We start from the raw sequence: 23574 nt of genomic DNA on the forward strand, positions 1-23574 counted from the left end.
GAAACCTGACAGGAGCAGCTGTGGGAGCACAAGGCAGGGGAGGATGGGGCTCACGGCCTCTGGGCAATCAGCCTTTCTGCTGCAGACACCCTGCAGGTTTGGTGGCTGCAGAGAGAAAATTCCTGGCTGGCAGGAGGGGAGTGCTCTGGGAATGGAGCACCTGCCCCACCAGCTGCCTGCTGAGCTTCTGTAGAGCGGTCATGGCAGGAGCCAGCTGCCTGTGGAAGGGAGGAGGAAGGAAGGAAGGAAGGGGGTCCCAGGCTGGCCCTGAGGGCTGCCATCCACATGGGAAGGATGCTCAGCTTGTCCTGCCATGGTGGAGCTCAGGACTGCTCTGGGACATCCAAGGGTTTGGGAAAGGCTCTTCCCTGAAGGTGGCAGGGAGAGAACTGGGGCTGCTCCCCATCAGCTCTCAGCAAAGAGAGCGGTGTAGCTGGGGGGTTTTGGGAGGTCAGGGAGAGGTTCCTGCTCTGGGGTCTCCCAGCAGATCAGGGCTCCAGGCAGAGGAGCTGCTGCTGCTGATCCCAGTGCAGGCACAGGAGTGGAACAGCTCCTGTGGGGCCATTTCTGGGCAGGTGCAAAGGCCTGGGGAGCTGCAAAGGCAGAAATGAAGGTGCAACTGAAATCTGAGAAACCACTGGGATTTCTCAGCAGCTGAGTGAGGGTGTTCTGAAACCATTCTGGATTCTGATTTACACATCCAGGTCTTTCTTTGGCCATAAGAGGACTTGTGTAAACTCACCCAGGTGTGCTGCCCTCACCCCAGCCCCCAAAACCCCTCTTACTCCCCAAACTGAATCCAGACTGACACCTTTAGGGCCCCAAAAAGAACAGCAGGAGCTGCCAGGGACAGACTGTGACTTTATTCTGTCTTTCAACATAGCAAATGGCATCTTCTCTAATATCACTGCAAAAATACTTTGCCTGGGTTAAAATAGTCTGTATATACTGTACAAAGACATAAGTTTAATATCTCTTCCTATAAGTACATTTATACACATAAAACAGCATAAATTAGAAAAGGGACAAATGGGTATATAAAATTCTGGTTACATACAAATCTGATTAAATTAGCATTTACACTGTGGTTCTAACATAGAGTTTGTTAAATAGAGCCATGTGCATACAGTACATTGACACCCCACCCAGACACAAATTAAAACAGGGGCTAACAGGGCCAGGTGTTCACTTACACAGAGGAAAAAGTCTGGCCCACCTTAATTTCATTTTTTTTCTCATCTCGGGGACTCACAGATCTGTTCTTCGAAACTCCTGGCTTTTCCAGAGCACCTCCCAGCAGCTGTCCTAAGCGTGGGTGTTTTGCTTCTCCTCATGACCTCTTCGCCTTGCCCGGCTGACCTCCACGGCACAAGATTATCTACCAAAATCAAAACACAAGGGCCTTACTTTTCCCAGCACCAGGGAGCGTTTCCAGTCGGTTTTACGCACATGGGAGGAGCAGGGGGAGGGATGTCCCGCAGTGTTTTACTTTCCATTCAAAGGCAGATTGGTGAGAGGTTTATTTATTTGCTCTCCCCCTCCCCAAATTTACAGTCCTGGGAACAGGAACCATCTGGATCAGTGATAAGTGGGTCTGGCCTCTGGCTGGCACTGGGCTCAGCAGAGCCAGGCTTTGGGGAGTGCAGCTCCTGGGGGTGAAGTGCATTCGCCTCACTCAGTGCCCCTAAAAAGCTCAGCTCTGGCATGGCTGGAGGGAAGGTTTGTGCTGGGCATCCCAGCGTTGCTCTGGGGTCTCTGGATGGATCCCAGAGTTCAACTCCAACATGTTAGACAGGATCAGGGGAGGGAAAGCCCAGCCTAAACACCAGCAGAGCCTCTGAGTGAAAGAGTAAAGCAGGAGCAGAGAAGAACAGGCAGCAGCAGGACCCTGATTCACCTCCCGTCAGCTACCCCTGGCACAGAGATCCTGGGTGAAATGTGCCCCTGCTCCTGATGAGGCGTGGGCAGCCCTGGCACAGATCTGTCCCAGCTCCAGCCTTGCCAGACGTGACCTGGAAGGGATGTGAACCCCACAGCTCCTGCTGCAGAGGCCTCTGCCAGCTCCTCTTCCCAGCTCTGTCTCTCCACGAGCTGCAGGACCATCACGGGCCAGGTTTCCAGGCACAAGCATTGACACTGGATGGCACAACTCCCAAGGGACCTCAGATAATGTGCTGATAAGCTGGGCTTAATCCTGCAAGCCCAGCTGCCCAAAATGCCACTCTGAGCTACAGGGGCAGGAGCCAGGTTCTGCCCAACTCCCTCATCCCCTATGACACATAATTACAAGGAGAGCCTCAGTGGAAAGTCTGTGGCCTTTCCTCTGCTACCAGCCAGCTGTTAAAAAATGATCACTTAAAATAATTAAGTGTCCATATCCATGCAACAGAATGAGGGAAACACCATCCAGCAAACAGCCAGGAGGAATCTGGGCCAATTCTGCTTCCACAGAGCCAGAGATGTATCTGCAGCCTGGTTTGTGGTATCAAGATCTGTGGTCTGGAGCAGCACAAGGGTGTGTGGACTGATTTCTGCCCTGTTGTAGATGCCCCTAGATTTCTTCCCTCCAACAGGCAGCAGCATCCTTTGGCAGCACAGGAAAGTGCCCAAACTGTTTTGGAGCAGCCAAAAACTGATGGGAGTGAGATGGTCTTTAAGAGTGATGGAGCATCAGTGAGGGGAAGCTGCCTTTGAAGAGCTGATTGCAGTCTCACTTGACTTAATGAAATGTCTCTCCTGATAAAAGCTTCATCTCTGGGCCCTGCAGCCAAATTCAGGATGGATCACCCATCCCTGGAAAGCACTGACCAATCTGCTGAAAGAAATCATCCTTCCCACTGAATCCCAGGAAATCTTGGCAGATCCCCTGGTTGCACTCCCCAGCTGCACACAGGCTGTGCTGCTGGCAGAATCCTGTAGGATTTCTTTTGTCAAACCTCACGGCACCACTGCAGTGCCCTGCCTGGCCCAAAACACACCCCAGCAGCTCCCTGCACCACTGGAAACCTCACTCCCTGCTACACCCACAGAACAGGGGTGGCTGCTCAGGCAGGTGAGCAGAAAACAGCCCAAATTACCACAGTTCTGCAGCCAGAGCTGGCTTTGCTCTTCCCACCCTGTAAAATCTCCTGATCCTGCAGGGTGAGGGCTCTGCAGCCTCCTCCCTGCACATCCAGCATGGCACCCATGGCTCCAGCTCCCTGTCCTCCTCAGTAACACCTGAGTCCTTCCTGCCCAAGACCAGCAGTGACTTGGGAGTGCTTAATCCAGCCCATCCATGCAGGAATTGTCACTGAACTGGTTTAACCTCCTTCTGCAATCCTGGCACCAGCAGCAGCAACGTCCACGTTCCCTCTTGTGAGGCCACTTTTTACGAGTCCTCCTTGGGCTCCTCATCTCCTCTCTGATCTGTCCCTCCTTCCACTTAATGAACAGGCAGTGTTTGACAGATTTTATGTCAGGCTGAAGCTGGTTTTCCTCAGTCTTTAACAGCTGAGCCTCTGAAGTCTTGCTTGAGGTCAAGGGAAGACAAGAGGTTTCAAAATGGGGAGAAACTGTGGGGTTTGAGCACTGCTGTTTCTCCAGAACCATGTCTGAGTTCAAAGCCATACCGTGGGCTGCGGGTGAATATTCCATTTTGTCACAAGTTCTGAGGTTTTGAAAAGTCTTTTTGTTGCACACTGGAAAACAAACAAAACCCTTCCCATGTTTCCGCAAAGCCGAACGCTGTCAAAACATTTTTGTTGGATAAGGTCAGGTTTTCTCCCCCTCCTCCTCTGCACAGGAGTGACTGATGCCTGAAACCCCCTTCACTGAGACTGGAGATCTCAAGTGCTGAGAAAACAGCCAAGTTCAGTGAAATCCAGAGCATCCAAACATCCTGAGTGCTCCCGCTGCGAGGGCAAACCCCAAACCCAGGAGCGGGGGCTTTATCTGGAAGCTCCATTTGCTCGGCCTCCGTTATCAGGGAGTATTTTTGGAAAGCACCTTCCCCTTCCACACCACCTCCTCCCTAACAATACACATGTCACAGCTCTGTCAGGTTAATGACAGGATTCGGAGGGATCAAAGTTCATCTCCTACAGCACCTGCTGTGCTCCAGCAGGGGTTTGGGGCTGCTTTCATCCAGCACAGTCCCAGCAGGAAGCCTCATTCAGGAGCAGCGTGATCCCTGCGTGCTGGCATTTGCTTGTCCCCAAACCACGAGTTCAAGAGCAGGTTTAGCAGAAGGAAACAAAGGATTTCTCTCTGTCCCTGCTGCTCCTTCCAGGGGCCTGGGCCATCACCTTCTCTGTGGGCACAGCGAGGGAGACATTTTAAATGTCCTTCCTGAACAATGGAGTTGGACAAGGGGGAAATTCCTGCTCCCAGTTTGCAGCAGGGAATGTTGCAGGTAAGGAAAGAAATAATCTGAGGGTTGTGTGAGTTGAGCTGGGTTTGGGTGCTGCTGGCTCAAAGGGAGTCATGAGCCAGCCTCCTTTTATCTAAGTAACACTTTGCCTCAGCTCAGAGGAAGGTGCCTCACAGAGGTCAGCTCAGCACATGGAATGAATCCTGGGATAAGGTTTGTACTTCCTCCTTTCCAGGCAAAACTCCAACAGCAGGATATGTAAAAATGAAGTAAGGAATTCCAAAAGCCTGCCAAGGCTGCAACCTGAAATCCATTACAGTATTGTGCTGCATTACTGCTATGAAGACACCACTGATTACAACCAGATCATAGCACAGAACAACATTTGTCCAATTAGGGGTCAGATACTTAATTAATGAGTGTGGAATAGGAAAAGGAGCCAGAAAGACACTGCCAGGCTGAAGTTAGATTGAAAAATCCACTAGCTCCTTCCAATGGTAACTGAGAAAGTGCCGCATAAAAATAATAAAATGGTTTAAAACTCTGTTATTCCTTTCATCTTTGTACTTGGAAAAGGAGTTTCCTTCTCAGTTACCCTGGAAATGAAGAGACTGGTGAGGTTCAGGTATGTTCCAGTTGCATTCCATGAACTAACACAACTGACTGAAAATGCAACAGGGTATTAAGTTTTTATTTCTAAATTGTTCCAATTAAAACTATTCCTGCTAATATTAGAAATCTGCTCAAGGCACAAAGGTTAGGTCTGGATCTGAACACCACTCAGCAAGTTTGTTCAGATCTATCTCTGCTTAGGTTTGATCATTTTTGCCCCATCCCCAGCTGCTGTTTAGTGGGGGTGTCATTTTCCTGGCACTGTCCCTAGAACCCATCCAGTTATTTCAGGCTTCCCAGTGAGCTGGGACAAGGAGGGGGCCATGGAATCTCTTCTGGGAGAGGTTACTACTTCCTTCTCAGCATGAGGGCTGCACTGCAGGTTTAGGGGTCCCGAATGCTCACAGGAGGAAACTCATTCTCATCATCCAGACAGACTGGTCCAGTTGCAAACTCGTGCTCTGGGATCACCTCCCCCCGCAGGGCTCCGCCGTCCTCCGAGTAACCTGGCCAGGGGAAAACACCAAGGGTTACTGCAGGAAGGGATGGGAGGAGGCTGCACACAGGCAGCAAACACTGTCACCACCTCTTTAGCACCGAGCTGCTTCCTCTGGCTTCATGGACTGGGGAAGAGGAAGGTGTCCCCATGGATCCTATGGATGATGGATGAACTATGTGGCCAGCTCCTGTGGCAGCAGCTTTCCTCCTCCTGCCATGAACCTAAGCACCAGTGTCAGAGTAAGATCTGCATCTGGATGTGGATCTTACACAATGACAGAGTCACCCAGTCTTCTCCTGCAGCAGTTTAGTGCAAGGTGTTCCAGCTTCAGAGACTCTGTGGCATCTCACCACAAAAACACTGACTGACTGTGTCAGTGACTGACACAAAGCCAGTGAGCCCTGACTCCTACACCCATGTTACAACTCCTGGAAACCACCTGGCAGCAGCTGCTGTCTGCCAAAGAGTGGTTCCTGCTCTGCCTTGGGCCTGTCTGTGGCACAGGGAGCAGAGCTGGCACGGGAAGCGGAGCAGAAAACTTGTGCCCTGTTTCTGTGGCAGGGGATGAGCCTGGTGAGCTCCAAAGTCCTGCTGCTCCAGTGTGCAGTGCACATGTGGTGATCCTGGATGAGCCCTTGCAATGTGGGACACTTTCCACTTTGCCCCAGGTGGTTTTGTGGCTTCTGCCTAAGGGCAGATGTGGTGCTCACCTGGCATGGTCGAAGTTGAAGGCACTGTACTTTGTCTGGCTACAGTTGCTGCATAAGACTGAGGTACTGGAGGCTGAAGGTCGTTCTCTTTGTTCTCCTCCATCTTTCCTGAGCCAAGCAGACTAATTGTACAGACCAAGAGAGGGGACAAGAGTTAGTTCTGATCTGGCTGTTCCTCCCCAGCTCCAGCTAAGACAAGCCCATGCATCCACGTCTCCTCGAAGCACATCACCCATCCCCATCACTGCATGCAGCAGCCCCAGCAGTGCTGTGGACAGGGGAGCATTGTGCTCCACAAGGAAAGCAGGGGGTGAAGAAGGAGATAGGGGAAGCACCACTTCGGCTGGAGGACAATGCTGGCATGGGAACAGAAGGGAACAGACTGACCACAAAAGCTTTAGGTTACAAAGGCAAACAGTGTTTCTAATCACAGAGGGGGCTCCGAAGGGCTTCCAACAGGAGCAGACTAGATGGGAAAAGCAGCCCTGGCTAGTTTAGGACGGAGTTTGAGCAGAGATATCGTATGATGTAATGTAACTCATGACCCAAGGGCCCTTTTCAGCCCTCTGATGCTCAGAGGAGCCCACATGACAAGGCCAGGGGCTGCGGGCGGCGCGCGCTGGACAGCGCAGCTTTGAAGTGCTTTTGTTTTGTGGCTTTTCCAAAAGCTGCTGGCACTTTCCTGGCTGGCAGCCACCTCCCGGCCTGGAGCACATGTTACATCTCACCCCACCCCAAAGGCTTCACATCTGGAGCCAAGCAGCCCAGATGTGTGCGGGGGGGTTACGTGCTTAATGGGATTTGCATATGGCCTGAAGAGCGGCGGGGGAGGCTCTGTTTTCACAGAATCCCAGAGTGATTTCGGCTGGAAAAGACCTCTGAGATCATCGAGCCCAACCTTTGACTGATCACCACCAGCCTGTCACGCAGACCAGGGCACTGAGGGCCACATCCAGTCACTCCTTGAACAACTTCGGGAATGGTGACCCCACCACCTGCCTGGGCAGCCCCTTCCAGTGCTTAACAACCCCTTCAGTGAAGAAATTCCTCTGCTTCGGCACTGGGCTTTTGTTCACAGCAGCTCACAGTGTCACACCACACCATCCTACCCCCTGTCAGCTCTCCAGCACCCACTCCAGGCTGGAGAAGCTGCTCTGCTCTCCTGCCACCACAATGGTCAGAGCTCTGCTGTTGGAGGCATCTCCTAAAGCACAGCCTGCCCAGTCTGAGCTGGGATGTCCCACAGCTGCCACGGCTGGCATCTGAGACGTCTCGGGTTTCTCCTGCAAGAAGCCCTGTGTCCCTGCCTGCTGATGTGCTTCCCAGCCACGACTGTCAGATCAGGTAACTCCAATCACAAACTCACTTCTAACTTTCTTGCTCCTACAGCTCCATTTTGTGCTGCCAGGTGAGATTTCCCTCCATTTTTTAAAAGATCAGCCTCTGTATGAGGTGTAGAGGAAGGAGAGCTACCTGTGATTTTTAATTAGGACACACTCCCCTCCATCCTGTGGGTCCAGGTTATAGATGTACAGATGTCCATCCGACGTCGTCACCAACAGCCGAGGCAGCTTCTGAATCCTGGTGGGAAAAGCATCCTGAGGCCAAAAAGCTCCCACACACAGACACAGCAGCACCCCCACCACGTGCTCTGCAGGCAGGGGGACAGGTGAGGCTGGCCTGGCCCAGGGCTCAGCAGGGTCAGTACGTACGTGGACAGGGCACAGATGTTCCTCTGCCCGGAGATGTTCAGCCGGACGGTGGCAAAGGCTCGGTCCTGGCTCATCATGCCCGACACCTGGGCAGGGAGGTAGTTGGTAGCAGCCTGGAACATCTTTCCCATGTAACCACTCCAGGTTGGAGGCTCCTCTGGCCGGCTGAGGGGGTCACAAAGCAGTGTCAGTGGGACAAAACGTCGGGAACAGACCCAATCTCACACGGTAAAGGGTTTTCTGGAGCACATTTACATTGTGCACCAGCCTGGCTGGAGAAGATGGGGGACAGTGGCACCTAATAAAGCCAGAGAGGCCTGGAGAGGCCGACAGCAAGGGGACACTGTGTGGCTTTTCCAAAGAGTGAGTCCCTCGGGACACAAGGACACCGTGCACCTGGAACTGCTCGTGGAGAGTACATGGTGAGGACGTGGAGAGCAGCTGTGTAAACACAGAGCTTTGAAGCAGACACAGCCCTGGGGCAGGCAGGTTAAGCCAGGCTAACCCCTCACCTGTCTGTCAGATGCTCCAGTTTGAAGATGTGCACGGTCTCCGTGTTGCTGGAAGCACAGAGGAACTGGGAATCCATGCTGAACACCAGGGAGCTGATGTTCACATACCTAGAGCCGAGCAAGGACAGCACTGGTCACTCCCACAGCAACCCACTGCAGGGGAACCGCTGGGTTTGGCTCACAGAGGAGCGCCTGGGCAGCAAGGAGACCCATCCATGGTGAGGATCACCCTGCACAGCTGCTGCTGCGCCTGGGGGCTCACTGATGAGCCATTCCCTAATCCCTTTGCTCAGCAGGGCTGGGGGTAGCCTCCAGCTAGTGACAAAGAGCCAGAGAGGTGGAAGTGTCCTTGCTCACAGAGCTGCCTGTGGAGGGAACATCTGTGCCAGCCTCATTGCAGCTTCTGGTGCTGCAGGGACCAGGGAGGATATCCAAAGTGCTGAACAGTGGGATACAAACAGCATCTCCTGCACAGGGTTCAGCAAGAATGAGGTTTCTGACAATTCTGGGGACTTCATTATTTCAAATAAGAAAAAAGAAAGGACAGAGTAAATGGAGTGACTCCACGTCTGCTCCCTGCCATCGCCCTGTTCTGTGACACACTGGAAGGAATCAATGAGCTGGGCACAGCCTGGCACAGTGACATTTTGAACTGATACGTTTGCTCTTGTTTTCCTTCTGCAAAAGATGCCAAAGCCACCAGGATCTGACGTTGCCCTGTGTCCCTGTGTTTACACTTTGGCTCCGGGAGCCCTCTGTGTACTTGTCACTGCCAGAAGAATGAACTGACCTTTTCATCCCTCGCCGGAATTCATAGAGTTTTTGCCCCCCAGGAATGGAAAATACACGAATGACTGTGCCCTGCAAAAAATGCAAATGGAAATACCACGTAGGAGCAGGCCAAGGAGCGCGAGCCCTTTCCCTGACACACCCAGGAAACTCAGGATGTGCAAAGGCTCCTCCTGTTTGCCAGCTGGGCTCAATCTGATCCCATACACTGACCAGTCAGCGGCCCTTCTGTGCTGGCTGTGTTAAAGACGGGGCAGCTCAGGGGTGCTGATGCAGCCCTGGCCAGAGGGAGGGTACTTCAGGCACACTCACTCACTTTTTCAGAAGCACTGGCCAACTTGGAGCCGGTGGAGTTGAAGGCGAGAGCAGCCAGAGGCCCATCGTGGGCAGGAATGGTGCAGGCTGTTTTCTGTAGGGCACAAGGGAATGTGAGAGCAAAGGCACACGCTGGTCCTTGGATTGTGTGGGCAAAGGGACACGCTGGTCCTTGGACTGTGTGGGCAAAGGGACACACTAGTCCTTGGACCATGTGAGGGCAGGGCGTTCCTGTCTTGCACCCTACCCACACCTGCAGATATGGATTCACGGGATCATCATGTGCTGATGGTATCCCTTCAACATCCTCAGCACTTTATCTCTGCCCTGCCTTGAGTTCATTCCTCAGCTATTACGGCCATTGTGATTACAGGACACTCACCCCAGGGGCAGAGAACCTTAGCTCCTCACCTCTCCAGGTTCAGGATTGTGCCTGCACCCTCTCCAAAGCCTGGTCCTTCCCTATTGGGGTGAGAGCTGGCTTCCCTGCAATTCCCTGTGCTGCACAGCAAGCACTGCTGCAGTGACACCACCCTGGTACCTGCAGGGAGCCCCAGCCCTTGCAGCACCTCTTGGAGCAGCAGCATTTTCCTTGGGCTCTGCTCCTCCCCTGCTGCAGATCCTCAGCTCTGGCTGCACGTACGGAGCCACCAGCCTTATGTAACTCAAAGCCCTGGCATAAACAGCAGATAATCATGGCCCTGCATCCAGCCAGGGACAGATTTCCTAAGGGGACTTTGGACACTCTGCCCTCTCTGTGACTTTGGGTCAGGCATCCCTTCCAGCCCACGGTGCAGCAAAGCTGCTCCAGGTCCTGTGCCGTGCCCGGAGCAGCTCCAACCCCCCCCGACCCACATCATTCCCACGGGATCTGCTGCTGACGCTCCCACAGCAACCCCAGAGTCAGGCTGGCAGTGGCCCTCGGGCTGCAGGGCAGTGGGTCACGTTTCCCTGAATATCCTGTGCTGGGAGATGCACGTCCTGATCTCAGAGCTGTCTGCTCCGAGCAAGGGGGATACGTCCAGATGTGCCTGCCAGGCAATTCCCTTGCACTCCAGCTCGGCGGAGTGTATTTATTCATCCTTCCCAAGGGCCCCGTTGGCTTTGCTGTGGCTCTGTTTGTTTTCAGCCCCTGCCGGTATCCAAAGGCTGAGCCTCGCACTTACCAAAGTATTTCCGTCGTAAAGCGCGATCTCTCCGCTGGTCGCGCTGCCGGGATAAGCCAAGTAGGAGTTGGCGTGGTTGATGGAGAGAGCACACAGACCTGGCAGGGGGACAGGGACACGGCTGAGGCTGTGACTGGGGGAGCACAGCACGGGGCACGGCGGGGGTTCAGGCTCTGGCTCCTTCTGGGACTGCTCCCGGCGCTGGGAACACCTCGGCCGTGGGGACATCTGCTGGTACGGGACAGAACGGCGGCTGTGCCCTGCCACCCTCCCTGAGCACAGGGAACCCAGACCCGGCTTTTCAGCACGCTCTGGGCTTCCCCCCTGCAGTATCTCCCTGGAGAAGGCAGAGTAGGTGCATGAAACAGCAAATGTGGGTCTGAGGGCTCACAGCACTCCTGTTCAGCCACATCTGGACACGTCCAGATGTGCACAGGGTGTAGGTGCCGGGCTGGAAGCTCAGAGGAGCAGCCCAGTGTGGGTGCAGCTCTGTTGCAGCCTGGCTGAAGGCAGTGCCATTTCCTTCTGCTCGGAATGGAAAAGGGAAGCAGAGAAAGACAAAGGAAATGCGCCTGCTGTGCACGGAGTTTCCGGCCGACAAGGAACTTGAACGTAGCGAAATCTTAAGCACGGGGGGAATTCTTCCCCATAAGAGCCATGTGTTTTTGTGCCAACATGGGCACAAAGGTTCCCAAATGCTCCTTTCAAAGTGGGCAGGATTTACAGGATGAGACAGGGACGGATGGATACGTGTCTGGGCACATCCACCCGCTGTCCCCCAGGTGACCTCGGAAAAGAGCATCTCTTCCTGCCTCTCATCCCGCTGCTGGCTGAGGATGCAGCCCGGTGAATCGTCACACACCAAGCGTGCCTCGCTCGCTTCCTGCCCCACATCCGTGCTCACAGCCCTCCCAAACCCGACTCCAGGCTCCAGCACGACCTGAGTTTCCTGACCCGCGGCGGGGATCCCACCGAATCCCACGTGCGGAGGAAGCTGCGGGGTTAAAGGCAGTGGGAGCGGTGCCGCGGTCCCCAAAGGGGCCAGCAGGACAGCCACACACTGCACGTAGATGGGATGGGACTGAAGGGGCCAGCAGGACAGCCACACACTGCACGTAGATGGGACTGAAGGGGCCAGCAGGACAGCCACACACCGCACGCAGATGGGATGGGACTGAAGGGGCCGGCAGGACAGCCACACACTGCACGTAGATGGGACTGAAGGGGCCGGCAGGACAGGCACACACGGCACGTAGATGGGACAGGACTGAAGGGGCCAGCAGGACAGCCACACACCGCACGTAGATGGGACTGAAGGGGCCAGCAGGACAGCCACACACCACATGTAGATGGGACTGAAGGGTCCAGCAGGACAGCCACACACCACACGTAGATGGGACTGAAGGGTCCAGCAGGACAGCCACACACCACACGTAGATGGGACTGAAGGGGCCAGCAGGACAGCCACACACTGCACGTAGATGGGACAGGACTGAAGGGGCCGGCAGGACAGCCACACACCGCACGCAGATGGGATGGGACTGAAGGGGCCGGCAGGACAGCCACACACTGCACGTAGATGGGACAGGACTGAAGGGGCCAGCAGGACAGCCACACACTGCACGTAGATGGGACAGGACTGAAGGGGCCAGCAGGACAGCCACACACTGCACGTAGATGGGACTGAAGGGGCCGGCAGGACAGCCACACACCACACGTAGATGGGATGGGACTGAAGGGGCCGGCAGGACAGCCACACACCGCACGCAGATGGGACAGGACGTGCCGTGCCGTGCAAGCCCCGTGTCAGGACACGGCCCTGGCCCCCGCCCAGCAGCAGCGGGGAAGCATCGGCCGGAGCTCTCGTTTTAGGTCATTGTTTATAAGCAAAGAGACCGCAGCACAGCCAGGAGCTGCAGGATCGGCCAGAGGCCCCAGGGATCCGCTCCCCATCCATCCAGAGGCTCGCACATCATCCAGGAATGGCGCACCGGGAGAGGCACGAGGAGCGGCAGCAGCAAAGGCGGGCAATTAAAAGGCAATTAAGGAGGGAGGGATGGGAGGAAGGCAAAGATAGGCCAGAGACTGCGGCTGTGATGAGCATCCTGCCCCCTCCGGATGGTGATCCCCCGGCCCAGGCAGCACGGGGGGATCAGCAGAGCCCTTTCAGACAGGATCAGGGAAGGCTGGAGCTAAACAAAGCGAGCTCTGAGCCGGCGTGAGTCACCCGCTCCCTCTGCTCCTCTGGCCGGCAGAGCAGCCGGAAAACCAGGCCAGGGGAAAACACAGATGTGAGTGTACTGGGCTGACCTCGGGGACACACAAAGAACAAGGACCACAGGGCCACGGGCAGCCTTTGAAGATGCTCCTTTCCCCTCAGCAGCAGCCCGCCAGCCACGGTGAGGGTTGGTGCTGCAGTGGTGGGCTCAGGCAGGCTGGCACTGCTCAGATGCCACCTCTGGGAGTGCCACATCGCAGGTGGCTTCCTCAAGCAGCACGGAAAAATGCTACTGTGTCCAGGAAGCCTGGCCTTGCTCTCAGGGCAGCAGGTCCAGGCACATGCAGGGCTTGAGGGGAGCCACAAGGTGGTTTCCAAAGCTGCAGTCACTCCCGAGATGTGCCCCCACAGCACACAAGTCACCCCCAGCACTGCGACCTCCTCGGTTCAAATCCTGCCCCTGATGTGAATCACATGAAAAACAACTGTCTTGGACACCGTGGGCATTTTCCTCTCCTACGTGGAGCAGGCTGGATCAGGAGCCAGGTGCTGGCCAGGAACAGGCAGAGATCTCACTGTGACTGGCCAGTGTGGCTGCAGCAAACCCTGCTCCTGCCTGTGCTGCTGTCACTGTGCCCAGGACACACACTTCAGGGGGGCAGCACATTTTCCATGCGCTCCTAAAGCCCCCAGCACAGATCCAAACCAACAAAGAGACCCCCACTCCTAAACAAGCTGCACAAAGAGCGCTGAGGCTGGACTGCCCTGACCTACTGGACACACCGTCCTTGGGGTCAAGCTTGGGACCAGAGCAGGTGGCCCAGGGACAACAGGGACACTGCACTTGTCACTCAGCTCATTTCAATGACAGCTGCTGCAGTAAAAGGGGTTTAAAACACTAAGCCCATGTGAAGCCTGTGATCTGCAGCATCCCAGTCCTGCCCTGCTGCTCTTAAACCATGACCTGATCCTCCAGCCCCTCTGCAGAACAGCTCTAGGCCTGGGTATCCCTGCCCATCCTGCTGCTGGGCCTTCTCAGGAAGGTTTTAAACTTTAATTATATTTGCAGCATTTAGCATGTTTAATCCACACAGAGAGCCCATCTGGTGAGACCTGAAGTAGGTCAGGGGAGCTGCTGGCAGAGCATCTCTTGAAAGCCCCGAGGCCAAGCGTGAGCACATCAGCAGCTTCCCAAGCACCCAGCCATGAAAGGATGCTGCAGGACAGCACAGCACCATGGGCACCCGGCCAAGCTTCCCTCTCTGCTGCTAAAAATAGCCTCTCCCAGCAGCAGGAAAGCCGGATTCCCCCTGTGCCACACCCACAGGATCTGTGCTGCAGCCACCTGCCCTGCCCTGGGCTCTGCAGTAACAGCAGGTGGCAGCTCCTGGGAACTCCCTGGCAGGGACTGGGGCTGTGCCTGGCTGCGTGTCCTGCCCCCAGGGATCACTTTGGGAGCTGACCCCAAAAGGAAGTCAGACCCTTCTGCCCATCTCTGCTCCCCTTTGATGCATCTGCTCTGGCCAGAGCAGGGGTCTGCTCCAGACAGGGCAGGGTTTTGCTCAGGACAGAGCTGGGTCACAGCACCAGGCCTGGCAGAGCTCAAGGAGGGTCTGGACAATGCTCTGGGCATTGGAATGCTGCTGTACAGGACAAGGAGTTGGATTCACTGATCCTTGTGGGTCCCTTCCAACTCTGCTTATCCTGTGACTCTCCCAAGCCTGCCTGGCCGCCTCCACGCATTTCTGACTTCTCAGTGCTGGGTCAGGATGCACAGGCCACAGGCTGGCTTAAATTCTAACAGTGCTGTGGCTCTCCAAAGCTCCCTTTCACACCGTTCTGCCATGCTCACCTGTTGTGTTGGGAGGTGTATCCATAATAGTCTTCAAAAGCTTCATGTCCTTGATGTTATGGATGTAAATGGACTCTTCCAGGCACACCACCAGCCTCTGCAAGGACACAGGGGACATGCACAGAACCAGCAGTGCCTCTGGCTGCTGCTCCCACACTTCCCAAACCTTTGCTGTCAGACAAACTCAAGAGGAATTTCCCACACATTGAAATGGAACAGAAATGTGATCTCTTCTCCTTCTCCATCCTCTCTCACACTTGGGTTTGTAAAACTTGTTTTGAGAGTTTTTGCATCCAGTCTTGCTTTAGAGAGAAGACAAACCACCATGACTTCTCTGCTCCTCTGCATCTCCTACACCCCCAGCAACAGGAAAACCCACCAGGGTTACATCCCACCTCAAGCCTTGACTGCCATCTATCCCTACCCCAACTTTTCTCTGCAGTTCTGAACAAATTACTTTTTGATCAGAAAGATCTGGCAGCAGAGAGGCTGCAATCCTGCTGTCAGTGTGCCTCCAGAGGGGAATGCAGGCCCTTTGCCCTGACTGCTTCCTGATTTGGGAGACAAATGGAGGTGCTGGCTCTGCCACTGCTGCTAAGCTTAATGCACCTCCCAGCACATGAATGTTTCTCTTCCCCTTTGGTATCAGCAGCGAAGACTCTGCGTTCTGTGCCCTGCAGAACTGCACAAACACAGAGCTGAGACACATTCGTTAGGGACAGTCACCCTTGCACCATCTTGGCTGAGGGGCTGGGATTTCCCAAGTTCAGGTGCTTGTACCTCTTCTGCTGACCCTGGCAGAACATCCAGCCAGCCACGAGGAGCTGCCAAGCCAGGAGGAGGCAGGGCAGAAAGGCAAAGGGAAGCCTGATGCTGTAACCTTAGCCCTGGGCCACCACCTCTGTGGCCACTCAGCTTTGTGTCACCACTCAGCTTTGTGTCACCACAGAGGCTTTTTGCACAGAGGCTTTTTTTGGGACCAGGCTTTGGGTCTGGCTGAAGGGCTGAGCTTTGTAAGTCCAGCAAGTGCACAGCTTCACCTCCCTTAGTGCCAAGAGTCCAGAAGCACTACAAACATCCCAGTAAAAGCCTAAGCCCAGACCCCATCCATCCTGAAGCCGGAGCACCCAAATCCATGTCCAGGAAGCCTCCACCTCTTCAGAAATGAGGCCACTTATTTAGTATCTAAATGTGGAGCTTAGTCACTAACTTGAAACACCCACATTAAAAATCCCTGCCTTGCTCCACCATTACTCTCAGATCAAACTCTTTCCCACTTCTATTCCTGCTAACCACAGCATCTGGGGCTGTGTCAGAGCCATTTTGCATTTCCAGGAAGACTTTGCCTTTTCTACAGTAAGAGCCATCCACTTGCAAGCAGAGGAATATTTATACAGCTGATTTGGGCAAAGCCACCATGTGCTTTCCCAGAACGGGCTGCTCTTGATGTCCAGGTGAAGGGAGGTTTCCAGATGATGGCAAAGCAGCAGCCAGAGATGCTGGCACCCACAGGGACAAAATCCAGGAAAGTTTGGGATGTGAAGAGGCAGAGGAGGTCGGGACAAGCTCAGCAGGAGCTGAAGAGGGCTGGTTCACCCCTCCTGGCCTCTGTGGAGCCCTGTGGCCGTGTGAGGGTCACTGGGATGGGTTTATCTTCACTGTGCACACAGACAGAGCCTCAGAGAAGGTGCTGTGATTGCTACATGGGGTCAAGGCACTGCTAATTGTCCAAAATGCCACTGCCCACCAGCTCGTTCTGTAGTTTGGATGGATCAGGTCAGAGAGCTGAGCTGTGTTTGGGGGCTGAAACAGGTTTGGACACAGATAAACACTTCAAACCTCTCCAAAGAACTCAGCAGGCTTTCAGCAGCGAATGAAAACCCAGCAGCTTCCCAGCAGCTTTGAGACAACTTTGAGACAACTCAGGATACACCTTGACACATTCAGAGTTATCACGGAGCTTGGAACTAAGAATTCCCACAACAACAACTGAGGGCTTTGCTTGTTTGCACAATGAGGACTTTTTCACAGGGAGAACAGACTGAAACATGCACCTTTTGTTTGAGACCTGTTCCTGGTTAATTTGTCACCATTTCCCTGAGTTAATGCCTTGGCTGGGATTTGTCCTTCTGTGAACTTCCAGGGGGGTGCAGCTTTCCTGCAGAAGCTCAGGCAAGCGCTCAAGTGTCACATGCAGAATCTGATGGCCACCAGTTTAACTCCTGAATGTACACTGAAATAATGATTCCTCTTCAACCTACCCAAACTGGGAATGATGGGACTTGAGGGAAAAGTTCTTTGTGTGAACATGTTCAGGGCAGTGGTGGGATTTAAAAAAATGTGTGGATGTGGCACCTTGGAAAAGGGTTTAGTGGTGGCCTTGGCAGTGCTGGGGAATGGTTGGACTTGATGTTTCATTGGTCTTTTCCAACCTAAATGACTCTGTGATTCTGTGTTTCTAAACATCTGTAGCATCTTCAAATCCCTCCAGGTGTGTGTGTGGCACAGCCAGAAGATGAGCTCAGCCCAGGATGGGAACCCCAGCTTAAAATGTAGCCAAGAAATGTGGATTCAAGGCATCACCCTCAGGCAGCACGTGGGGAGTAGCCTGGATGTATTTTATTCACACTAATCTCCCAGAGCTGCTCAGCAGAACCTCCCAGTTTATTTTTACACACACACACATCTATCTGCAATTCAAAGGAAGGCTCTCTTTTGCCAGTTTCACTGTAAGCTTAAGTGAAAAAAATCAATTTAGGACAAATTTAATTGTGGTGCAGGAACTCCTGGTCAAAGACAGCTTTACTGGAAGCTCAGCCCAGAGAGCTCCCTGCAGGTCTCACTGTTGCTAACTGAGGAGAGGCTGATTATATACAATTACCCAGACTGCTTATTTCTTCATTGTAAAATGTCCTCTGCTTCCTAGGGCATATACTTGGAAAATAATTATGGACAAAAAGAAAAGATGACTTAAAATCCTCCAAAAGAGCTCAGGGCTGCATGAGGCTGTGTCACATCAGAGAAAAGCACTCTAAAAGCCTTGTCGTAAGTGGCCTGAGTGGGTTTTACACCTTTAAAACAAAAACAAGGCAGCTGGCAGTACTTGGAAAGCAGCCTTTTGCCTTATCCACAGATAAGTGTGGAAAAGTTACTCCTGGGTTACACTTAAGTTACTCCTGGGTTTTTGTAACCAACTTTGAAGGTCTCCTTTGCACCCAAGATGGCAGAGGCGGGCCTGAAGTGAGGATGTGGAATCCAAGGGAGGGAGGAACATGAAAAGGTGTTTTTTTTTGGCAGAGCTGTGTCCTGAACAGGCAAGAAGGCAGATGACAAAAAGCCTTTGTGCAACTGCCACCAAAACAAGGCCCTGGCTTCATTTTCCTGAAGGAAACAGTGGGGGCAGCTGATAGCACAGCCCTGCAGCTCCTGCCAGAGGCCTCTCATGTGGGGCTGGGAGGAGAGGACAGGCACCCACCCCTCCAATCCCACTCACAGCCTCCCTGCAAACCCCCAGGCTGCTCCCAGCTGGAAAGGCAAAAGCAGCAAAGAGGCAGAGTGGGCTGGCTGTGGGTAACCCCTCTCACCTGCCGGTTCAGCCGGATGGACAGGATTTTACTGGAATAGCTGTAGTTGCAGATCTCTGTCCCTTTCTTGAAGTGGTAGACATTCATTTGCTGCGGCTTGGCATGGCTGACCACAACCACAAGGCTGCTGGAGAACAGACGCTCCACGATGTAAACATCTGGGATTTCATCTGGGCACACAAGGAGAGCAAGGCAGAGCCTTCAGCTGGGCTGCACGGCAGCAACAAGACCCAGCTCAGGAGGGGATGGGGTTGGGAGGCTCTGTGCTAAGGTGTTCAACATCACTTTCGTGAAAAATTTCCCAGCCTGGCACAAAGCAATTAGGTTGGAGTGGGAAGAGGTAAAAGAACCTTCCCCTGAAGGCAGAAATGAAGCACCAGAGAACATATCCACTGCATGAACATACCCAGTTCTCTCTGACAGTGCTGCTGTGCCTCTCTCTCCTGGGCAGGGCCCAGCTGAAGCTAATCCCCAGGCCCTCCAGCTGCACTAGATCCTTGGGAAGGGGATATAAAGGGAGGAATGCCCTCTCTTTGGTCAGGGCAGTTTCCCAGAGGATGTGAGGGGTTTATTGAGGTAAGGCAGGAGCTGGCTGTGGCTTGGTGTTTCTTCTGTGTGGTGTCTGGTTTCTCCCAGCCTCCCTGGGGAAGCAAACAGTGGCTGCAGTGACTGTGTTTGGGATGGCTCCTGCTGTGTGGATGGTGCTGGTGGCCCTGCACCTAAATCCCCAGGGACTGCACTTTCCAGTGTGCCCAGCCCTGAGGGATGCTCAGCTTGGGCTGGGCTGTACTGGAGGAACAAAGGCTGCCCCACAACTGTCATGTGGGACCGGCTGTGCCTCAGCCCATCACCCTGAGTGTGTCACCAGCAGGGACCTGCTTCCCTTTGCCTGGCTCTGGGGAAGGAGCCTGGACCCTGCTCCAGATGAGGCAGCTGTGTCTGATTGCTGAGGCTCCTCCTGCAGCCACTGAGAACATATCCACTGGTGCACATACCCAGCTGGGAAGTGTTATCTTCAGTGCAGCTCAGCTGAGGCAGCCTGGAGTCCCTGCTCCATGAGGCCAGGCTTGTTTTGGGCTGTTCAGTGTGTGCTACCTGCTGCTGTGAGCACAGCTAAGAGCTGCAGGCCTGCTGGGAGTGACCTTCTCTACATGGAAAACCTGTTAAAAACATCTTGCTTGTAAATACCACACTGGATTAAAAGCCTGGGAGTTCTCCAGCAGCTGTGCTAGAAGCCTGTGGGCTGCTGCTCATGTACCTGAAACATTCTAGTGGGAGCTGCCTCTGAGTGCTGGGCTGTGGCACAGACTGCTGCTGTCAGGAGGGCAGCAGTGGAAAAGAACTGGGCTCCAACAAAGGGGAAGGACTCCCACAAATTTAAGGTGCTGCTGGTCAATATTCCTCCCCAGGGAAACAGGAGACTTACTGCTTTCATGGACCTGGTCCAGTTGCTCCACAGAACTTAAGGAGAAAAGTCTGTATCCAGTTGTGGTTCCAATTGCCAGGGAGCTGCAGAGACAAAGCAGAAACCCTGCTGGTTCAGAGCTGAAGCCCTCCAGGTGACAGCAAGAGTCCCTGCAGGGCTGGTGTACTGCTTTTGACTGGGATGGGGATTTTTTTGCCATATTTTTTTTTGCCACAGGGCTGTGTTTTGGCTTTTGCTGAACACAGGGTTGCTAACCTGGAGATGTTTTTGTTGTTGTTGAGCTGTGCTTGCACAGTCAAGGCTTCTTCTGCTCCTCACCCCTCCAGTGAGGAGGCTGGGGGGGTACAAGGAGCTGGGAAGGGACACAGCCAGGACAGCTCACCCCAAGGACATCCCAGGCCATCCGTGTCAGGCTCAGGGGATAAAGGAGGAGGAACAGGAGGACATTTGGAGTGATGGCCTTTGTCCTCCCTGCTGTCCTGGGGATGGCTGAGCCCCTGCCTGCCATGGGATGAGTTCCTTGTTCTGCTTTGCTTGCATGTGTGGATTTTGCTCTAATTATTAATCTGTCTTTATCTCAGCCTGTAAGTTTTCCCACTTTCACCCTTTTGGTTCTCTTTCCATCTCACTGAGCAAGGAACTGGCTGGGGTTAAACCCTGACATTGAGGAAATGAGTCGTTCCTGGCACAGTGGCCTGTGAAGGCACAACTTCAGATTCCAACCTAAATAATACAGAGTAACAAGCTCAGGAATTCAGTTCTCCATCTGAGCCTGCTGCAGCCTACAGAAGGCGAGCAAACCCATCCTCTCCTGTGGCCGCTGGAGGAATGAACAGGTCCAGATCTACCTGGGAGGATGCAGACAGGAGCTGTGGGTCACAGAAGGGGCTGTTTCCTCTGCCAGGGGCTGATCCACCTGGACTGACACAGTGGCTTATCCTGGCTGGGGAAGCTCTGCTCTCACTGTTAAGGGTAGTGGGCAGAGTCTTGCCAAGCGCTGTCTCTGCCCAGTTCAGATGCAGTAAGCAGCGAGACCTAGGTCTTAAACCAGCAGCCAGCCCATACTAGCAACGCACAGCGTTTGTACTGGGGACAGCGGCCGGAGGGTTCACGTCAGCAGCGCATCCACATCCCTGAAAGCACCCTTTGTTCGGGCACACCAATGCAAAGCAGGGCTGCAAAGGAAAGGGCATTTCCAGGTGTGAGTGAGGCCGATATCTCTGCTCCTTATCTCTGGGCCGATCCTGGCTCCGGCTGCCACATCCGCGTGTGGCTCGCTGCTCCGGGCGGCTGCTGCTGCCCCGCCTGGGAACGGTTCTTGAAGCGGAGCAGGCAAAGCACGGGCAGCGAGGCTGCGAGGAGCGCGGCTGTAATTTCTCCCGAGCCGGGGCGGTGCTCTGGCACAGCTGCTCCCCGGGAGCCTCGGGGGGGTGCCGGTGGCCCCGGGCAACGCCGGCACCTCCCGAGGGGCCGCGCAGCGCTCCGCAGGCAAAGCCCGGCAGCGCCGCTGCCCTGCCCGTCCCCAGGCGCTGCCCGAGCTGCGGGGGAGGCAGAGCCCGGCGATAGGCTCTCAATTCCGCCTCCCCCGGGGCCGCTCACCGACAGCCGGCGGGGCCGGGGCCGCTCGGCCGGGCTGCGGCAGCCCGACCCGGCCCGCGAGTGCGCGGTGAAGGGGGGGCTCCGCCGGGCCATCCCTGTGGGGACCCGCCCCGCTCCGGGCCGCGGGGCCGGCCCGACCCCGCCCGGCGCGGCCCGGCCGCCGTGCCCCCCGCCCCGCGGCGGCCGCCCCGCTTACGTGCAGTCCTGGTTGAAGGAGAAGCAGCTGAGCGCCGCGGGCGCCCCCGGGGCCTCGGCCGCGGCCTCCATGGAGCGGGCGCGGCGCCTCGGCCGCTGCGGCCCCCGCGCCCGCCCCGGCCCCGCTCCGCCGCCGCCGCACGGGCGGTGCCGCCGCCCATTGGCTCGCTCGCCGCTGATGGACGCGCGGGGTGACCTATGGGGTGAGGAGCAGGCGGGGCGAGCCCGCCCCCCGGAGCGGCGGAACCGCCTGCCATTGGCTGGCGGCGCGGAACGGCGGCGCGGGGCCACGTGGTGATGTTGTGGTTGCATCAGACGGGCGCGGCAGATGCCGCGGAGCGCGGCTGCGAGGGGGACACGGCGACAGGGGGCTGCTGCGGGGGCCGGGGGTGGCCCTCGGGAAGGCGTGGGCGAGGGGATGGGGCGGCGAAAAATGATGGTGGCACCGCTGACCGGAAAACAAGTCAGTCCGCCTCTCCACTTCCTTGGCTAAGCAGTGCTTTGAAGAGTTGTTTTTGTCTTTTCGCAGCATTGGCATCCTAAAGCTAACGGCATTTGTGCATCGTTCCTGTGCTTAACACCCCTGCTGCCGTGGGGGCTCACATCTACCGGGGAAAACACAAAGGAAAACAAACCTCCGAGCCGGTCGCTACATGACAAATATTCCAGGAGTCAGTGCAATGACTTTACCGGCGCACAGAAACGCCGGGGCAGAGCCTGCAAACCCCCTAATTAGATGAGTAATCCTCATGTGAGCGCTGAAGTCATTGGGCCCGCATCACTTGATGTGCACCACAGGACGTGTGGAAAAAGAGCCACATGCAATACCATCTCCGTGAGGCAGATTCCATGTGGACACATATTTCTGCCCGGATTAATCCCCCTCTGCTGCATGGGGGCCTTGGACTGCCTGTGATATTCCCCTGGGAGGGAGCTGGAAGCCTGCAGCAGTGAAGATAGATTGATTTTGGGGAGGAAGTAGGAAAAGACACATCTTCACCCTTTTGGAGGGTGGGTCATCCCTAGGACTCGGAACACACGAGTGACACTGCAGGGGAATAATTTTCAAGACATCGTGTTTGGGGGAAAAACATCTTATTTTCCAAGGGGCCTAGTGGGAAGTTCTAATAAAACCCAAACATGAACTAGAAAAGCTGTTTTGAATGTCCTAAACTGTCCCTGTGGATCAGCATAGTTTGATTTTGAAACAGGGATGTCAGACAGGAAGTGGGGTTGTGGAGCAGGAAAAAATTTAAAAACAAAACAAAGCCCTCCAACAAACAAAGCCAGGGAGCCATTGCCTTGTGTTTCAAAAAAAAAAAAACAAACAAAAAAACAGTTTCTGAGCAACAGCAACAGCTGGATGTTTGCTGCTTGGGCAATCACCACGGTTTTAAAATCAAACCTTGATAAAGCACCCGAGACTTGGGTAACACAAGTATTTTTGCAGTTTGACTGATGCAACCGTGTTGGCCAATCCTCCTTTGAGCTCACTGCCTGCAAAGGCTGTTTGATCAGCAGAGGTGGGAGAAACAGGGAGTTCTTGTCCTCTGCTGCAGCGTGAAAAGTGTGGGTGGCCTTTGGAGCAGGTTGGGTCCAGCTGTGTCACCACGATGGGTGTGAGGTCAGGGCAAGCTGCTCCTCGGGCTGGAAAAGCTGCTGTGTGTTGGTGAAGCTCTTGGAAATGTCAGGATTTGTGCTCTGGAACGTTGGAGCAGTTGGGTGCTGGGTATGAAATAGAAGCTGGAGTGCTCTGGGTGGAAACTGAGTCTGATGGCTCAGGTTTGGCTTTTCTGTGTTTCAGGTTCTGTGCTGCTTTAGTGTGCGGGGCTGGGCTCACAGCAGGGGATGCTGAGCTCTCTGCACAGAGCAGGGACACAAAACAATTCCTGCTCCAGCTGGGCACCAAGGACAAATGATCCAAAGCTCAGCCCAGGAGCACAAACAGCGTGGGCTGAGGAGAGAAAAACAAGCAGGATGGGAGTGCCTGGGCTAAAGCTGGAACTGGACAATGAACTGCAAGGTGCAAATGGA

At 54.7% G+C, this 23574-nt stretch overlaps 1 protein-coding gene across 1 annotated transcript; it reads right to left on the bottom strand.

The window, feature by feature from the left end:
* Window positions 1–841: 841 nt before the first annotated feature.
* WIPI1 (WD repeat domain, phosphoinositide interacting 1) lies at window positions 842–21612 on the bottom strand. The gene is made up of 13 exons (XM_038157135.1): window positions 21542–21612; window positions 19747–19829; window positions 18321–18490; window positions 14737–14833; window positions 10667–10764; window positions 9502–9594; window positions 9187–9257; window positions 8397–8504; window positions 7885–8049; window positions 7646–7753; window positions 6173–6294; window positions 5369–5469; window positions 842–1378 (listed from the first exon to the last, which is right to left on the bottom strand). Exons 1-13 carry the CDS (start codon window positions 21610–21612, stop codon window positions 1331–1333), a joined length of 1335 nt encoding a protein of 444 aa, XP_038013063.1. The 3' UTR covers window positions 842–1330.
* Between the last annotated feature and the right edge of the window lie 1962 nt (window positions 21613–23574).

The sequence above is a fragment of the Motacilla alba genome, chromosome 18 (assembly GCF_015832195.1).
Source record: "Motacilla alba alba isolate MOTALB_02 chromosome 18, Motacilla_alba_V1.0_pri, whole genome shotgun sequence".
Taxonomy (NCBI): Eukaryota; Metazoa; Chordata; class Aves; order Passeriformes; family Motacillidae; genus Motacilla; species Motacilla alba.